Source organism: Ornithorhynchus anatinus, chromosome 5 (assembly GCF_004115215.2).
Source record: "Ornithorhynchus anatinus isolate Pmale09 chromosome 5, mOrnAna1.pri.v4, whole genome shotgun sequence".
Taxonomy (NCBI): Eukaryota; Metazoa; Chordata; class Mammalia; order Monotremata; family Ornithorhynchidae; genus Ornithorhynchus; species Ornithorhynchus anatinus.
This window is the reverse complement of record NC_041732.1, coordinates 94,984,039-95,002,289: the sequence shown is the minus strand read 5'-3', so window position 1 is coordinate 95,002,289 and position 18,251 is coordinate 94,984,039. Positions and strand designations below refer to the sequence as shown.

At 44.0% G+C, this 18,251-nt stretch overlaps 1 protein-coding gene across 1 annotated transcript in view; it reads left to right on the top strand.

The window, feature by feature from the left end:
* Window positions 1-18,251, top strand: part of TWSG1 (twisted gastrulation BMP signaling modulator 1) — a 56,216-nt gene that overhangs the window by 34,300 nt on the left and 3,665 nt on the right. Inside the window, exon 4 of the mRNA XM_029066326.2 lies at window positions 14,220-14,486. Coding sequence (XP_028922159.1) covers window positions 14,220-14,486 — 267 coding nt within the window. The remainder of the gene's footprint in view (window positions 1-14,219; window positions 14,487-18,251) is intronic.

Genomic DNA, 18,251 nt, shown 5'->3' with positions numbered 1-18,251 from the left:
TAAATACTCCCAAGACATTTAATAAAGCACATTAACGAAACATAGAGCTGTTCTTACATTCACGTCTAAGAACACACTTTCAGGTTACTTTTACCCGGTATTCAGAAGAAATGAAAGAGCTCCTGCATTACTATAACCCCTAAGCCTCTGGCTTGTCTTCTGGTCAATTATTAGAAATATAACATCGAAATATTGAAACTCTAGAGGATAAGTGGGAACTGCTATTATATCTTAAAGTTGTTTCAGTATAAAATCCCTCAAGGTATTCCAGATTCTCCTGGATTAGTTAAGGGAAGCCACTGGTGTCACCTCAAAACTGTCACCACCAATGGGCTGCTTGCACTGTTTGTACATTCAGACTCATCCAGTAAGTCAGATTTATTTTTTTTTTATTGTTACAGTATTTGGCACTTACTACATGAGAGTCACTGTACAAAACACTGAGGTCGACACAAGCTATAATCAGGTTGGACACAGTCCACACCCCATAAGGGGCTCGCAAGATTTAATCCCCATTTCATAGATGAGGTGACTGAGGCACAGAGAAGTGAAGTGACTTGCCCAAGGTCACACAGCAGACAGAGGAGGAGCCAGGATTGAACCCAGGCTCATTTTCTATCCAGTAGGCCACGTTGCTTCTTAACCCTTTTTATTCTAGGTATAGATTTATGCCCCCAAAATCTATAATCTTGAAAAAAATGATTGGTAATTGAAAGCTTATGCACAGTTCAGGTATTTCTAAAGGTGTCTGAAGTGGCTGAGCTTGCAGAGGACCAGGTGCCGTTTCAGGGATTTCTGCTGCACTAACTTGGTAGAAATGGAGAACATTTGGAAGAACGCATTGCCGGTTGCCGGACAACCCCATTTTAACACCGCACCTTTTTGCAAGCTGTTTAATGCATTGGGATCCCGCTGTAAAGTAATTTTGGTGCTGTGTTATAATGGGATCCGGTCCCAGTCTTAAATAGTAGGGCCCACAAAGAGCCAAAGGACTTCATCCTTGGACCTGCTCAGGATTGGGAAACGGAGATTCCGTCTTCCTGAACTGTGTAGTCTGAATAGGACTTGCTTTATTTCAGCACCTGGGCCATAGTGGCATGTTTTTCAGCACAGTCCTATTAGAGTAGAACAGCAGTATTAAGACTTCTCATCTTCAATATTGACAGACACAGTGCCTTGTGAATTGAACAGTCACTGCTAGTAAGCTTAACCTAATTTTTCAAGTCACTATTTTCTTAATGATGTGGTCTTGTATGCAAATCAGGTTGGGGATATCTTGCTTTTTACCTCCCCCTAAGGAGAAAAAGTCATCCTGGACCAGTGGTAATTCTCTCCTTTTAAGAAAATGTTGCACATTATAAGCATTGCATTTTATTTGGGTTTTTTTTTTTTGAGGGAGGGTAGGGGGAATGTCACAGCTATAAAGATTGAGTTCGATTGAATACATGTGTCATGATCGACATGCCAAGAGATGATGCCTTAAGGGCTTTTTGGATTCTTTTTGCTAAAGACATTTGGGCAGTCCAGATGTTTGCAATCGTGAGCTCGACAGCACTTAAGGACACAGAAGACTAAAGTCATCTGGCCTTATAAGGAACCTTGACCAAAGCAAGGATAATAATAATAATAATGTTGGTATTTGTTAAGCGCTTACTATGTGCCGAGCACTGTTCTAAGCGCTGGGGTAGACACAGGGGAATCAGGTTGTCCCACGTGGGGCTCACAGTCTTAATCCCCATTTTACAGATGAGGGAACTGAGGCACCGAGAAGTTAAGTAACTTGCCCAAAGTCACACAGCTGGCAAGTGGCAGAGCCGGGGTTTGAACCCATGACCTCTGACTCCAAAGCCCGTGCTCTTTCCAGTGAGCCATACTTTATTATTAGTAGTAGTACTATTAATAATTATTATTATTATTATGGTATTTGTTAAGTGCTTACTATGTGCCAGGCTTACTAAGCGCTGGGGTGGATACAAGCAAAAGGACACAGTCCCTGTCCCACGTGGGGCTCACAGTATCAATCCCCATTTTCCAGGTAAGGTCACCTGGAAAGTGAATTGACTTGCCCAAGGTCACACAGCAGACAAGTGGCAGAGTTGGGATTAGAACCCATGACCTCCTGACTGCCAGGCCCAGGCTCTATCCACTACAACATGCCGCTTCTCAGTGATGTAGATTTATTGATTCAGAGCTGAGCTCCTCAAACCTTGGATTGAAGTTGACATGTGGACTGCCCACACCTCGGGAGACTGTGTCTTTTACATCACTACAGATGCCATGAAAGCCTGCGGGACAGCAGAAGACAGGCCAAGAGGCAAAGAGCAGAAATAGCTTCTCTCCTCTGCCTGGCCTGGAACCCCTTCCCTCCTGAAATCCTACAGACAATTACTCTCTCCAGCTTCAAAGCCTTATCGAAGGCCTTATCGAAGGCACATCTCCTCCAAGAGGCCTTCCCAGACTAGGCATCCCCTTTCCTTTTCTCCCACTCCTTTCTGTGAAGCCCTGACATGCTTCTTTTATTCTTCCCCCTCCCAGCCCCACAGCACTTATCTACATATCTGTAATTTATTTATTTGTATTAATATCTGTCTCCCTCGTCTAACGGTAAGCTCGTGGTGGGCAGGGAATGTGTCTATTTATTGTTGTATTGTACTTTTCCAAGCGCTTAGTACAGTGGTCTGCACAGAGTAAGTGCTCAATAAATACGATTGAATGAATGAATGAATTTTCCTCAATCAATTTTATTTTTTGAGCACATATTGTGTACATTGCAGTAAGCACTTGGGAGAATATAGTCAACCAATTAATGGTATTTGTTGAGCTCTTACTATGTGCAGAGCATTGTACTAAATACATGGGAGAGTCCAATACAACAGAATTAGCAGATGCGTTCCCTGCCCATAATGATCTAGCCTGGGAGTCAACTAGATTTGTACCTTTGGAATTCGAACCCTTTATTCACCCCACCCTCAACCCCCAGTGTGTGGCTTATTGGATAGAGCACAGGCCTGGGAGTCAGAAGGAGCTGGGTTCTAATCTCAGCTCCACCACATGTCTGCTGTGTGACCTTGGGCAAGTCACTTAACTTCTCTGTGTCTCGGTTACCTGATCTGTAAAATGGGGATAAGAGTGTGAGCCCCATTTGGGATAGGGACTATGTCCAACCTGATTAACTCGTATCTACCCCAGGGCTTAAAACAGTGCTTGGCACACTCTAAGCGCCACCCTTTCCTCTCCATTCAGTCCGCTACCATGTTAGTATAATCACTCATCCCATCCTGACTGGATTACTGCATCAACCTCCTTTCTGACCTCCCAACCTCCTGTTCTCCCTACTTTGGTCCATACTACACTCTGCTGCCTGGATTATCTTTCTACCAAAATGCTCTGGGCATGTCACCCCCCCCTCAAAAACCTCCAGTGGTTGCTTATCAACCCTCGCATCAAACAAAAACTCCTCACTCTAGGCTTCGAAGCTCTTCATCCCCTTGCCCCCTCCTACCTCACCTCCCTTCTCTCCTTCTCCAGCCCAGCCCATACATTCCCCTCCTATGCCGCTCACCTCCTCAGTGGGCCTCGTTCTCGCCTGTCCCGCCGTCGACCCCGGCTCTCGTCCTACCTCTGGCCTGCAGTGCCCTCCCTCCTCACATCTGCCAAAACTGAGCATGTCCAAAACTTGTCCAAAACTGAGCTTATCTTCCCTCCCAAAACTTGTCCTCTTCCTGACTTCGCTGTCACTGTGGATGGCATGACCATCCTTCCTGTCTCACAGGCCTGCAACCTTGGTGTCATCCTTGACTCTGCTCTCATTCACCCCACACATCCAATCCGTCACCAACACCTGCCGGCCTCACCTTAACAATATCGCCAAGATCTGCCCTTTCCTTTCCATCCAAACTGCTATCGTGCTGGTACAAGCTCTCATAATAGCCCCACTGAATTATTGTGTCAGCCTCCTCTGGAATCTCCCTTCCTCCTGTCTCTCCCTGCTCCAGTCTACTCTTCATTCTGCTGCCCGGATCATCTTCCTACAGAAACAATCTGGGCCTGTCACTCCCCTCCTCAAAAATCTCCAGTGGTTGCCTATCAACCCTTGCATCAGACAAAAACTCCTCACTCTTGGCTTCAAAGCTCTCCATCACCTTGCCCCCTCCTACCTCTCCTCCCTTCTCTTTTTCTACTGCCCAGTCCATAGGCTCCGCTCCTCTGCCGCCCACCTCCTCACCGTCCCCCGCTCTTGCCTATCCCGCCGTCGACCCCTGGCCCAGGTCCTCTCGCTGTCTTGGAATGCCCTCCCTCCTCACCTCCGCCAAACTAACTCTCTTCCCCACTTCAAAACCCTACTGAGAGCTCACCTCCTCCAAGAGACCTTCCCAGACTAGGCTTCCCCTTTTCCCTCTGCTCCCTTCCTGCTCTCCCTCTGCTCCCTCCCCCTTCCCCCCTTCACCTCCCTTCAGCTAAGCCCCCTTTCCCCCCTTTCCCTCTGCTCCTCCCCCCCTCCCTTCCCCTCCCCTCAGCATTGTGCTCATTTGTATATATTTTTATTACCCTATTTATTTTGCCAATGAGGTGTATATCCCTTTGATTCCAATTATCGTGATTATGTTCTTGTTTTTGTCCATCTGTCTCCCCTGATTAGACTGTGAGCCTGTCGTTGGGCGGGGATGGTCTCTATCAGTTGCCTAATTGTACATTCCAAGCGCTTAGTCCAGTGCTCTGCACATAGTAAGCACTCAGTAAATACGATTGAATGAATGAATCTGCCAAACTAGCACACTTCCCCCTTCAAAGCCCTACTGACAGCTCACCTCCTCCAGGAGGTCTTCCAGACTAAGCCCCCTTTTCCTCTGCTCCTCCTCCCCTCCCCATTGCCCCGCCCCACCCCACAGCACTTGTGTATATGTGTACATATTATTCTATTTATTAATGATGTGTATATATCTATATTTATATTGATACTATTGATGCCTGTTTGCTTATTTTGTTTTGTTGTCTGTCTCTCCCCTTCTAGACTGTGAGCCCGTTGTTAGGTAGGGATTGTCTCTATTGCCGAATTGTACTTTCCAAGCGCTTGGTACTGTGCTCTGCACACCGTAAGCGCTCAATAATTACGATTGAATGAATGAATGAAAATGGGGATTAAGCCTGTGAGCCTCATTTGGAACAACCTGATTACTTTGTATCTACCCCGGCGCTTAGAACAGTGCTTGGCACATAGCAAGCACTTAAATACTATCATTATTATTATTATTCTTTTTACAGTGCGCCGCACATAGCAAGCACTTAAATACTATTATTATTCTTTATACAGTGCTCCACACGCAGTAAGTGCTCAGTAAATATGACTGATAAAAGTGCTTAGTAAATATGATTGATTGTTAGAGACTCTAAAGAAATTACAGATAGGAGGAAGAAAGGGAAAAGATACATATACGAGTCAGTGCTTGCCTAATAGGGTGAGTAAGACATGTTCCTAAGTACTTTTGGAAGTTGTTTGAGTAAGCAGGTGCTCAGGTGACTCAGAAGTTCCAAAGAAGTGGCGGTTGGGAGATGAGATCGCCTTAGGGTGTCCCTAACAGAATCTGGGGGTGCTCCTCGGAGGTTGAATGTTGATGGGAGATGAGCTTCCTGACAGCCCCCAGATGCCAGCTTCTCATGGCTCCAGGCACTCATCCTTCCAAGACTCTGGGCTGGCTGCCTTTCTGACTGAGCTGCCTTTTAAGTGTTAATAGAGGCCGTTTCGGGTGCAATTGTGCTTAATTTAAGACTATTTACCTGCTGCTATAAGGTGAATGCAATTACCACCTATCTCTCCATTACCCTGCAAGACAAAGGATAATCAGCTTCCTTTCATCCTACCAACACAAAGTCTAAGCAGCCATTACCTTGTGCAAATTCGGGACAAATAAAAGCATTTTTTTTCTTTGCTTCCTTACAGCAAACAAGCTGGACCCCCACAGATATGTCCCCAAGTGCCTCTTTTTTTCTTCCAGAAAATTTCCTTTATTCTGTTTGCCATCGACTTGTGAAAACCTTTATTTACAATAACAAACATGAAATTTGCTGTAGTTTTTAAATTGTTATTGTCGTTTTAGTAAGTGATGTAATGTCCTTTCTAAACACCTTACCTCTGGACAGGCGTCAGACATTTGGCTTGCCTGATATCATTAAGGTGCTGTGAAAATTAAAAACATTAGATTCCAGATCCCCAAATTTCCCTCATCTCCCCAATTCCCTTCTGTTGCTATAGCCACACTTCAATCTCCAAACCTGCTCTCAAAATCTACTCCCTCCTGTGTCTCGCACTCTATCCCACTTCACCTATTAAAATCATTTGGCACTTTCAATATCTTACTACACATTCAGTAAAGCTTCATTAAATTTGGACTTCACTTATCTGGAATTTATGACCTAAACCTTATCCTCTGATTCCTCTCTTTGATCTCTGCAGCTGTCAAAGCTGGTGAGTTTTGATAGAGAAAAAAAAAAAGCTTTACTACACTGTAGTTAATAGCTGCAGAAAGAGTGGCAGAAGGGTTTGAGGAGGTGGTGAAGGGCTTAATAATGGGACATTGACTCATCAGATGTAGAGAGAGCTGGAAAAAGTTCTGTGAATAGGAACACTCTGGAAGACTATGCTCATGGAGATATGCTATAAAATTACCCTTTTAAAAATAATCGTATTTATTGAGCGTTTACTGGGTGAAGATCACTGTTCTAAGCGCTTGGGAGAAGACAACAGAGGTGGAAGACACGTTCCCTGCCCATATTGAGCTCAAGGGCTAGAAGGGGAGACAGACAGTATGAGAAATTTTTTTTTTTTAATTTAGAGAAACAGCATGGCTCAGTGGAAGGAGCCCGGGCTTGGGAGTCAGAGGTCATGGGTTTGAATCCCGACTCTGCCACTTGTCAGCTGTGTGACTGTGGGCAAGTCACTTAACTTCTCTGTGCCTCAGTTACCTCATTTGTAAAATGGGGATTAAGACTGTGAGCCTCATGTGGGACAACCTGATTAACCTGTATACCCCAGTGCTTAATACAGTGCTCTGCCCATAGTAAGCGCTTAACAAATACCAATATTATGATTATAAAAGCCCCTCTCTATCTGGACTTTTCACCTATTCATTTGGGATTCACTTCTGGCATTGGGTCAGCAGTATTTAGTAGCCGATCCAGGAGTAGTTTGGCTTGGGTCTTGCAGACATTTCCCCTAACTTATTTTAATGTGTTTCCTCCTCTAGACTAAGCTTTTTGGGGGGAAGGAACATATCTGCCAACTTTACTATATTATACTCTCCCAAATGCTTATTCCTCCCCTCTAGACCGTTCACTCATTGTGGGCAGGGAACGTGTCTTCCAGCTCTGTTATGTTGTACTCACCCCAAGTGCTTAGTACAGTGCTCTGCACCTAGTAAGCACTCAATAAATAAGATTGAATGAATGAATATCTCGAGAAAGTCTATGTTGAGTAAAGGTTTGTGTAAATGCTAGGTATCCTCTTCCATGCTTGTAGGCCTCAGGGAGTGTGCTTTCAGGTGCAAATATGTTGCCATTTTCATGATTCTGGGTGCTGTGGTGACTGTCCCAGTAGTAAGGAGAAATGCCATGTTGGAATTGTTTGTTATAAATGCTTTATGTTTTTTAAAAAGAAGGCAGGTGGAGAATTTTGAAAGTCTGTTGCCCTCACTTCAAGATTACTTCCATGTCTGTGATGAAGCTGGAGTCATTGTCACTCTTCAGAAGTGCAGAGATGGCACACTAAGGGCCTTATAACATCTCCAGTGATGTACTGAAGTTCTTGTTTTGGTGCTGGTCTGTGTAACATGGGATCTCTTCTACTTTGGCACCATCCTCCCCTGGCCCACCCCCACTTTGCTTCCCTCCCCAACCCCACACCTGTCTCTCATGTTTCCCAAGTTCATTTTCTTCAGTTTTGGCATCCTGCCACCTGACACTCATTGACTTCCTTCCAATCAGTCAGTCGAGCAGTGTATTGTGCTAAACTCTTGGGAGAAGATACAGTTGTTAGGCATGATCCCTCCCCTCAAGGAGGTCACAGTCTAATTGGGGGAGACAGATATTAAAATACCTTACTTTAATAAGGGAAGCAACAGAGTACAAGGTTATATACGTAAGTGATGTGGAGATGGGGAGGAATATCTAAGTCTGTCGGTCAGTTGTATTTACTGAGCGTTTACTGTGTGTCAAGCACTATACTAAGTGCTTGGGAGAATACAACTTAACAATATAACAGACACTTTCCCTCTGGAGGGAGAGACGGGCATTAATATAAATAAAATTACAGATATGAACATAATTACTCTGGGGCTGAGGCAGAGGGGTTATGAATAAAGGGAGCTAGTCGGGATGCTGCAGAAGGGAGTGAGAGAAGAGGAAAGGTGAGCTTAATCAGGGAAGGCCTCTTGGAGGAGATGTTCCTTCAATAAGGCTTTGAAGTCGGGGACTGTCATTGATGGTTGTGAAGAGGGAGGTCATTCCAGGCCAGAGGCAGGACATAGGCGAGAGGTTGGTGGTGAGATAGATGAGATCGAAGTACAGTGTGAAGGTCAGCATTAGAGGAGTGAAGTGTGGGATGGGTTGTAGAAGGAGAGTAGCAGCGTGAGGTAAGAGGGGGCAAGATGATTGAGTGCTTTAAAGCTGATGGTAAGGAGTGTCTGATGCCAAGGTGGATAGTCAAGCACTGGAGGCTCTTGAGAAGCGCTTAGGAAGTGGGACTAAGTGCATGGGAGAAGAAGTAGGGAGGGGATATGAGCGATTAGTCCGGGAAGGCTTCCTGGAGGAGATATGATTTCAGTAGGGCTTTGAAGATGGGGAGAGTGTTGGTATGGTGGATATATTGTACGAGGAGTTCCAGGCAGGAGGGAGAGAGGGGCATATCAGTGGTGGGTATTAGAGGAGCAAAGTGTGTGGGCTGCATTGTAGTGGAAGCGGAACAAGGATAAGTAAAGGGGCTAGAGCAGCCAGAAAGAAGCCCAGATCTTCTTTTGTTTTGTACTGTTTTGCTTTGCTGTCTCCCCTGTTTAGACTGTGAGCCCTTTATTGGGCAGGGATTGTCTCTATCTGTTGCCGAATTGTACATTCCAAGTGCTTAGTACAGTGTTCTGCAGATAGTAAGCACTCAATAAATACTGTTGAGTGAGTGAATGAAGTTACCCCTGCTCCTGTCTAAGGCTGTTCTCTAGAGCTTGTGGTACCGAAAGATTATGAGCAGAGCGACCATCCTGGGTGCCACCGAAAGCCTCTCCCAACACGGCAGCAGTTCTGCCACTTGCAGGACAGTACGTGAGCATGAGTGGGAGGTGCTGCCCTCCCTGACTGCTCTCTTCTTTGGTTTCCCTGCAGCGTGCTCAAAATTGCACAAATTTAGCAGTTCCATACATGTGCACTGTGGCTGCATGCCTGACATGCCTCTGAGACAAATGGAGAGGTTTTGTCCGCTTATGGTAAAGAACTACGCTCCCGAATCCTTTGCAGAAGCTTTTTAGGGCAATTTTTTTTTCATTTTACTGAGATCTGAAGGAGCAACTAGAAGACTTCTTTAATAAAGAAAAGGGTTTGATGTGAACGCAGTTCACAGTGCTTCCTAGGAATGAAAAAATCTTTTGGACTTTTTTCTCTTTGTGTATCAGAGGAGCATGGCTTGGTGGATAAAGCGCAGGCCTGGGAGTTGGAAGGACCTGGGTTCTAATTCCAGTTCTGCTGTGTCTACTGTGTGTCCTTGGGCAAGTCACTTAACTTGTCAGCTGTGTGACTGTGGGCAAGTCACTTAACTTCTCTGTGCCTCAGTTCCCTCATCTGTAAAATGGGGATTAAGACTGTGAGCCCCATGTGGGACAACCTGATTCCCCTGTGTTTACCCCAGCGCTTAGAACAGTGCTCTGCACATAGTAAGCGCTTAACAAATACCAACATTATACATTATTATTAACTTCTCTGTGCCTCAGTTACCTCATCTGTAAAAAATGACGATCACGAGTGTGAGCCCAATGTGGGACTATGTCCAACCTGATTAACACGTACTTATTCCAGTGCTTAGGACATTGTTTGGTACATAATAAGCATTTAACAAGTACTGTAATTATTATCACTAGAAAATCCTGGTTGTATAAATAACTTGGCTGTTAATGCTAGGCATTAGAGCCTCTTCTAGATAAGAGTGCTATAAAACTCTAGTATTAACAAGCTGGTATAAAACTTTTAGGAACCCAATACTCCTAGCGCTGAAGCTTATTATTTGTTGGTAACTTAAGCACTCTTGGAGGCTCATTAACCATTTCAAACCACTAGGGAATGATTTAATGGATTAAGGCATGGTATGCATATACCGATGCAGGAATGCACTAAATGGCCTCCTGTTGGTCTGAAAAAGGTAATGTTCCACCAGAGTGCATAATTCACTACCAGAGAATAAATTTAGTTACTGGAAAAAATGAGTTTTCACATTGTATCCAGATCTAATTATGGAATTAAATGTTTTTGCCAAAGTTAAAAAAAAATTACTACTGCATTTTCCTTGGCTGTGAATCTAACCCAAATGACAGGATAGAAGTAACTGATGCATTTTCAGTGTTTGAATACATTGAACAAATTTGTTATAAAATATTGACTCTAATCTGTTTTGAGCTAGGGACTATTTGTATAGATAGCTAGATATTATTACTGGTATTTATTAATATGCAAAACACTGTAATAACAATAGTGATGATGGTACTTATTAAGCACCTGCTTTGTGGCGAACGCTGTGCTGAGGAAAAAGTTGAACAGTCAGCACAGTAAACATTAAAAGTAAAAGCAGTATTTGGAAAAGTCGTCGTCGAGTGGATAGAGCGTGGATCTGGGAGTCAGAGGACGTGGGTTCTAATCCCGGCCTCGCCACTTGTCTGCTGTGTGACCTTGGGTAAGCCACTTAACTTCTCTGTGCCTCAGTTACCTCATCTGTAAAATGGGGATTAAGACTGTGAGCCCCACGTGGGACAACCTGACTCCCTTGTATCTACTTCAGTGCTTAGAACAATGCTTGGCACATAGTAAGTGCTTATCAAATACCATAACAATTATTATTATTATAATTCTCTGTGCCTCAGTTGCCTCATCTGTAAAATGGGGATTATATTGTGAGCCCCATGTGGGACAGTCCCTGAGTCCAATCTGATTAACTTGTGTCTACCGAGGATTTAAAACAGTGCTTGATACATAGTAAGCATTTAACAAGTACCGCTATAATTAAAAAACAGTCCACGGATACCTCACTGCTAAAGACTTCCTGAGGGGACTAAAATTTCAGCGTCAGGCTTGGCTCGGTGATGTGAGCAGGAGGGGGATCCCTGCCGTCCAATTCCCCTTCCACCCCAACTCCCGGAGACTAGCAAGGTTTGAAAGCACAGACTGGAGAGTCATAACTTCTGCCTGGGCTCCACTATTCAGTGACAAGCTTGAGGTTAGAGACAACCTAGCTGGGGAAGTGAGGGAGGGAGAAAATGCTCACTATATAATGCATGGCATAGTGGATTGAGCATGGGCCTGGGAGTCCAAAGGACATGGGTTCTAATCCCCGCTCCACCACTTGTCTGCTGCGTGTCCTTGGGCTTCCCTTCCTCTGTGCCTCAGTGACGTCATCTGTAAAACGGGGATTGAGACTGTGAGCCCCACTTGGGACAGGGACTGTGTCCAACCCGATTTGCTTGTATCCATCCTAGCTCTTAGGACAGTGCCTGGCACAAAGTAAGTGCTTAACAAATACTACAGTTAATATATTAAGGAACCTCCTGGTGTTTGGGGAGGGCTCTGTCCTTGTATTTGAAGATAATGCCGGTAGTAGTAGAAATCTAAATCACCTGCCGGGTGGCTGAAAAAAACAGTGTGGTTAAAAAAAATCAATTTTACATGATTTGCATATAAATCATTCAGTCTATAATATTTAAGTGCCTACTATATGCCAAACTCTGTATCAACTACTTGGGGGAGAGTGCAGGAGAGTGAAAAGAGTGAAGAGAACCCTTTAAGAGGTTTATGGACCTAGCAAGGTAGATGAACTCTAAAGGCAGAAGTATTCCTGGAGGAAGCAGGGTTACAGCAGGGTTTTGAAGATGGGGAGGGCTGTTGTCTGTTGGATTTGAATGGGGAGGGAATTCCACGCAGGAGGAAGGAGGTAAGCGAGGAGTCAGAGATAGGAGAGAGGCAAACAAGGTATGGTAGGTAGCTTAGTGTAAAAGGAACTAGAGTGCAAGGAGTCAAGTGGGAGAAGAGAGTTGTTAACTAAGAGGGAAATAGCTAATGGAGTGCCTTAAAGCTATTTGTCAAAAGTTTCTGCTCTATGTGACCATAATAGTTAATAATTATGGTATTTGTTAAGCGCTTACTATGTGCCAAGCATTGTTCTGAGAACTAGAGTATTTATACAACGTAATCAGATTGTGAGCCCCACGTGGGACAATCTTAATCCCCATTTTACAGATGAGGTAACTGAGGCATAGTGGCTTGCCCAAGGTCACACAGCAGACAAGTGGTACAGCTGGGATTAGAACCCACCTCCTCTGACTCCCAAGCCCTTGTTGTTGCCACTAAGCCATGCTGCTTCTCTAATGTTTGATGCTTGATTTGATACAGTTCTATTGTATCGTACTCTCCCAAGTGCTTAGTAAAGTGCTCTGCAAGTCACTTAACTTCTCTGTGCCTCAGTTACCTCATCTGTAAAATGGGGATTAAGACTGTGAGCCTCATGTGGAACAACATGATTACCCTGTATACCCCAGCGCTTAGAACAGTGCTCTGCACATAGTAAGCACTTGACAAATACTAACATTATTATATAGTAAGTGCTCAATAAATACCATTGACGGTAAGCCAAAGATTAGTTAGTGTATTCAGGAGAAGTGATACACAGAGCCAAGGGCAGCCAAGCCGTCGAAGAGGATTAGGATAGAGATGGAAGGCAACCAGTGGAGGCTCTTGAGGAGTGAGGGAAATGTGTACAGAATGGCTATTTAGAAAAATGATCTGAGCGGCAGAGTGAAGTATAGACCGGAGAGGGAAGAGGCCAGAGGCAGGGAGGTCAGCAAGGAGGCTGAAGCCGTAGTAAAGGCGGGATATGACCAGTCCTGCAACCAGCGAGATAGTAGTTTGAGTAGAGAATGGACAAATTCTGGAGATATTATGGGGGTAAAAACGACCAGATTGAGTGAATATGCAGGTTGAAGAAAACACTTGAGTCAAAGATAATGCCAAGGTTGCAGGCTTGAGAGACAGGAAGGATAATGGTACTGTCTAAAATGGTAGGAAGCTTGGGAGGGAAGATGAGGAGTTCAGTTTGGGAGTTTGAGCTTGAACTGAGTAGAGTTTGAGGTAATAATAATAATGGGATTTGTTAAGCGCTTACCACATGCCTAGCACTGTTCTAAGCACTGGGGTTGACACATGCTAATCAGATTGTCCCACGTGTGGCTCACAGTCTTAATCCCCATTTTACAGATGAGGTCACTGAGACACAGAGAAGTTAAATGACTGGCCCAGAGTCACAGAGCTGATAAGTGACGTAGCTGGGATTAGAACCCATGACCTCTGACTCCCAAGCCCGGGCTTTTGCCCCTAATCCACGCTGCTTCTCTGGCAGATCATCCTGATAGAGACGTCGTGAGAGCAAGAGAAAATGTGAGACTTCAGGGGGTGAGAGATTTAACATTCTAAAGCACATTATAAGATTTTTTTAAAAAATCATTTTTAAGAGAAGTAGTTTCATATTTGCCGTGATGTGTGTTTTCATTAGGTGCCTAGGTTAGAACATTGGGAATTAGGGAATGTTCATCAATCGATCAATCAGTGATATTTATTGAGTGCTTATTGTGTGCAGAGCCATCAATCAGTGGTATTTATTGAGCATATACTATGTGCAGAGCACTGAACTAAGCATTAGGGAGAGTACAGTAGAGTAGAATTAGCAGACATGTCCCCTGCCCATAATGAGCTTACAGTCTAGAGGGGAGTAGATCAAACGGTGTAGCCTGTTGCGATACAGCATAAACTTGATTTGACAGCGATAGTTTGTGTGTGTGCTCAAGGCATCAGCTGTAAAGGGAGCTATATGAGTTTTTCTTGCTGTAGGGTTTTTCAAGAACGCAACCCCTGCAACATGGGAAAAGTGGGGCTATTTTTAAATTTTAAAATATTTTACGGCCTTTCAATTATTTTTCCTCTTTCCGCAGGAATGTGTAATCCCCGCAATTACAGCGACACCCCCCCAACATCGAAGAGCACCGTGGAGGAACTGCACGAACCAATTCCGTCTCTCTTCCGAGCTCTCACCGAAGGAGACACCCAGCTGAACTGGAATATAGTTTCTTTTCCCGTTGCCGAAGAGCTCTCACATCATGAAAACCTGGTTTCGTTTTTAGAAACCGTCAACCAACCCCAACACCAGAACGTGTCTGTTCCCAGCAACAACGTCCATGCCCCATATTCCAGTGACAAAGGTAACCAAACTCAATTTCTGACTAGATTGTTGGGGTCAGATTTGGTCACCATCCTTTTTTCCCATCCCCTCAATCCCCAAAGCCTTCAGTGCAAGATAGAGGTGGCTATTCAAGATTCAGCTTTTTTCAAGGGCACTGGACTAGTTTTGAATGAATTATAGTCCCAGGATAGTAAAGGATCATCATTCTTTCCCCACTGCTGTTGTGCTGAAATAACCCATTTGGCAAAACACAGTGATATTTTATGACTCCAGAATGCTGTATAAATAGGATCCCAGAATCCGTTCCCAATTCTATTCCCGATGTGCTCTGTGACATTGGCTTTCCGTCCGCCTCAAGTTTTCCAAATGTAAATTAGGGACAATGCTGCATATCACCCAGTTCTATTTATAAAGCTGTTTGAGTTCACGAAATGGAAGATACTGTTACCCCGACCACATTATCCCTGAGTAAAGATTCATTCAGTTGTATTTATTGAGCTTGGAAAGTGCTGAGTGCTTGGAAAGTACAATTCAGCAACAAAAGCAGCAACCCCTGCCCACAACGGGCTCACATGTCAATATGAAAATATGAGTCTTTACTCAAAAATTCGAAATAGTGGTTAAGCGCTTATTATACATCAAGCAGTGTACTAAGCTCTGGAGTAGATACAAGATGAGACTCACAGTCTAAGTAGGAGGGAGAACAGGTATTTAATCCCCATTTTGCAGATGAGGGAACTGAGGCATAGAGAAGTTAAGTAACTTGCCCAAGCTCACGCAGCAGGTAAGTGGTAGAGCCGGAATTAGAACCCAGATCCTCCGACTCCCAGGCTGTGATGTTTCCAGTGGGCCACACTGCTTCCAGTGTGGTATAGCGGATTTATTCTTACCATTTTTCTATGATCTATTGTGTGCCTTTTTATTTTATGTATAAAGGAATTCATAATTGATGTTGACATACTGATTTGAATGTGAATAGTAGCCACTGACCCAATTATGTTTCTAAGCCATACTGTTCATCATGAAATAATGTTCAAATGTGAGACTTTTCTTCGGCTTGGCCCACTTTAAGAAACCAAAATAATTGTGTTTAAGAATGCTTTTGATTGGGAAATGTCTAATAGGTATATTATATATTCACTTATTTGCTCTCCATTATTAGAAATAATGTAAGGAAACAGCATGAGAGATTTTAAGGACGTATAGCTAGTGTTCTGAGTCACTTTTCCATACCTAGCAACCTCTGTCTGTATAGTGACATTTTTCTTTAACGCTAAATTGGTGGTAAATGCAGGCAAATGAAAGGAAAAAATAAGTCCTACAAAAAATCTTGTCAATCAATCATATGGCTTGAACGCTTACTATGTGAGAGAACTGTACTAAGCACTTGGGAGAGAACGATAAAGCACAATTGGTAGACGTTTCCTCTCCCTCACGAGCATCCTAACAAAGAAAATCAAGTTTAAAGAGCCATACATAACTTTCAGTCTTAAATATTTATAGTGGGTTTAAAAAATTACCAGACTTTTCTCTGAAAGGCTGGTTCAGAATAAATTCTTATCCAGGTCACGCTTGGAATTAAAGTGGCCCTTAGGTCTCCACCTACTAGAAGAAAAGACAGTGTTTGTGGCAAACTGACTCTTTGAGCCGGAGAGGAAAGTTCACAGTCAAAACTGTGGACGTTGTTCGTCTTTGCAGTAAAAGTTAAACCCTCTTCCTAGATGGCTCCTGAAATTGAACTCAGCAGCAGCTGCTGATCTGAGAGGAAACCCCCTTGCTGGGTTCTGATTGACTGTAGACTGTAAGATCCTTCACTGATTCATTCAATTGTATTTATTAAGTGCTTACTGTGTGCAAAGCACTGTACTAAGAGCTTGGGAGAGTACCATATAACAATAAACAGAAACATTCCCTGCCCACAAAGAGCTTACGGTCTGGAGGTGTGGGCAAGGGTTATGTCTGCCAACTCTGCTGTATTGTATTCAGTACAGTGCCCTGCACACAGAATGTGATAAGAAAACATTGATTGATTGATCGATTGTTGCTATCCCCCAGCCGATTGCCAGAGTAGACCTGAGAAGAGACAATCCTTGCTTGATTAGAGCAGTTTAGCCCTCGCTAGGGCTGCAGATTCATCTGTCCTTTGGTCCTGACCCCTTCAAAGAAAGGAGAGGTGTTGCAAGCATACCCCTCTCCTATTTGGCAGCTGCCCAGTGCCATTTCTCGAGCTGCAGTGAGAGGATTGGAACTTTCTCCCCAGGGTCTGGACTGGCCATCCCAACCCACAGAAACCTCCTGCCCATTTAACACTCAAGCTTACTAGGTGCTCATTTGAGAAGCCTATAGTGACAGGACAATCTGAAATTTCCAGACCTGGTGGAGTTAATAATAATAATAATAATGTTGGTATTTGTTAAGCGCTTACTATGTGCAGAGCACTGTTCTAAGCGCTGGGGTAAACACAGGGTAATTAGGTTGTTCCACGTGAGGCCTCATATTTTACAGGTGAGGTAACTGAGGCACAGAGAACTTAAGTGACTTGCCCACAGTCACACAGCTGACAAGTGGCAGAACTGGGATTTGAACCCATGACCTCTGACTCCCAAGTCCATGCTCTTTCCACTGAGCCAAGCTGCTTCTCAAGTTAGGAGTAATAACTATGTAAATTCATAGCTCCTACACTTATATTCAGTTATTTCTATAATCCTTAAATATATTTCACTGGAGAGAGAGAGCTCGCATTACTGTAAATAAGACAAAATAGGGTAGTAAAGAGAATGGTTATCGTCATGGAAACAAGTCATTAGACCATTGGCAACCTTTTTAGGCCCTTTGAAATAGCCATGGGAACTGTCTCTTCTTATTCCATTACCCTTGAACTGGATTCTTCTTGGTATTCTGCTGGCTAAGTGGTTGTAGGCTAGTGGAACGAGCACAGGCCTGGGAGTAAGAGGAGTCCCTGCTCTGCCACTTATCTGCTGTGTGACCTTGAGCTAATAATGTTGGTATTTGTTAAGGCTTACTATGTGCCGAGCACTGTTCTAAGCGCTGGGGTAGACACAGGGGAATCAGGTTGTCCCACGTGGGGCTCCCAGTCTTAATCCCCATTTTACAGATGAGGTAACTGAGGCACCGAGAAGTTAAATGACTTGCCCAAAGTCACACAGCTGACAAGTGGCCGAGCCGGGATTTGAACCCATGACCTCTGACTCCAAAGCCCGTGTTCTTTCCACTGAGCCACGCTGCTTCTCAGTCACTTAATTTCTCTGTGCCTCAGTTTCCTCATCTGTAAAATGGGGATTCACTGCCTGTCCTATCGCCTATTTACTACTCACTCATGTAGGGTAAGGTCTGCGACTGACCTGATCAACCTGTATCTACCCCAGCACTTAAAACAGTGCTCGACATATAGCTAGTGCTTAGCAAATACCACAATAACAAAGGAGTATGCCATGAGTTCACGTAACTCCAGAGCTGGAGGGATGGGGGCTATCAGAGCAAAAGCAAGTGGGTTTTGGTGCACTGCAGTCAGATGGTACCAGGGGACTACTAATCCTTGCTCTGATAATAATAATAATAGTAGTGCTTGTTAAGCGCTTACTATCTATCAAGCTCCATGCTAAGCACTGAGGTAGATACAAAATAATCAGGTCGAACACAGTCCCTGTCCCTCACAGATTAACTAGGAGGGATTCTTCTAATCCAATCTCCGATCTTCCAAAAGAAATACTACCCAAATTCTAGATTACCCTCTCAATTCTACTATCAGGAGCATTAATGTAGT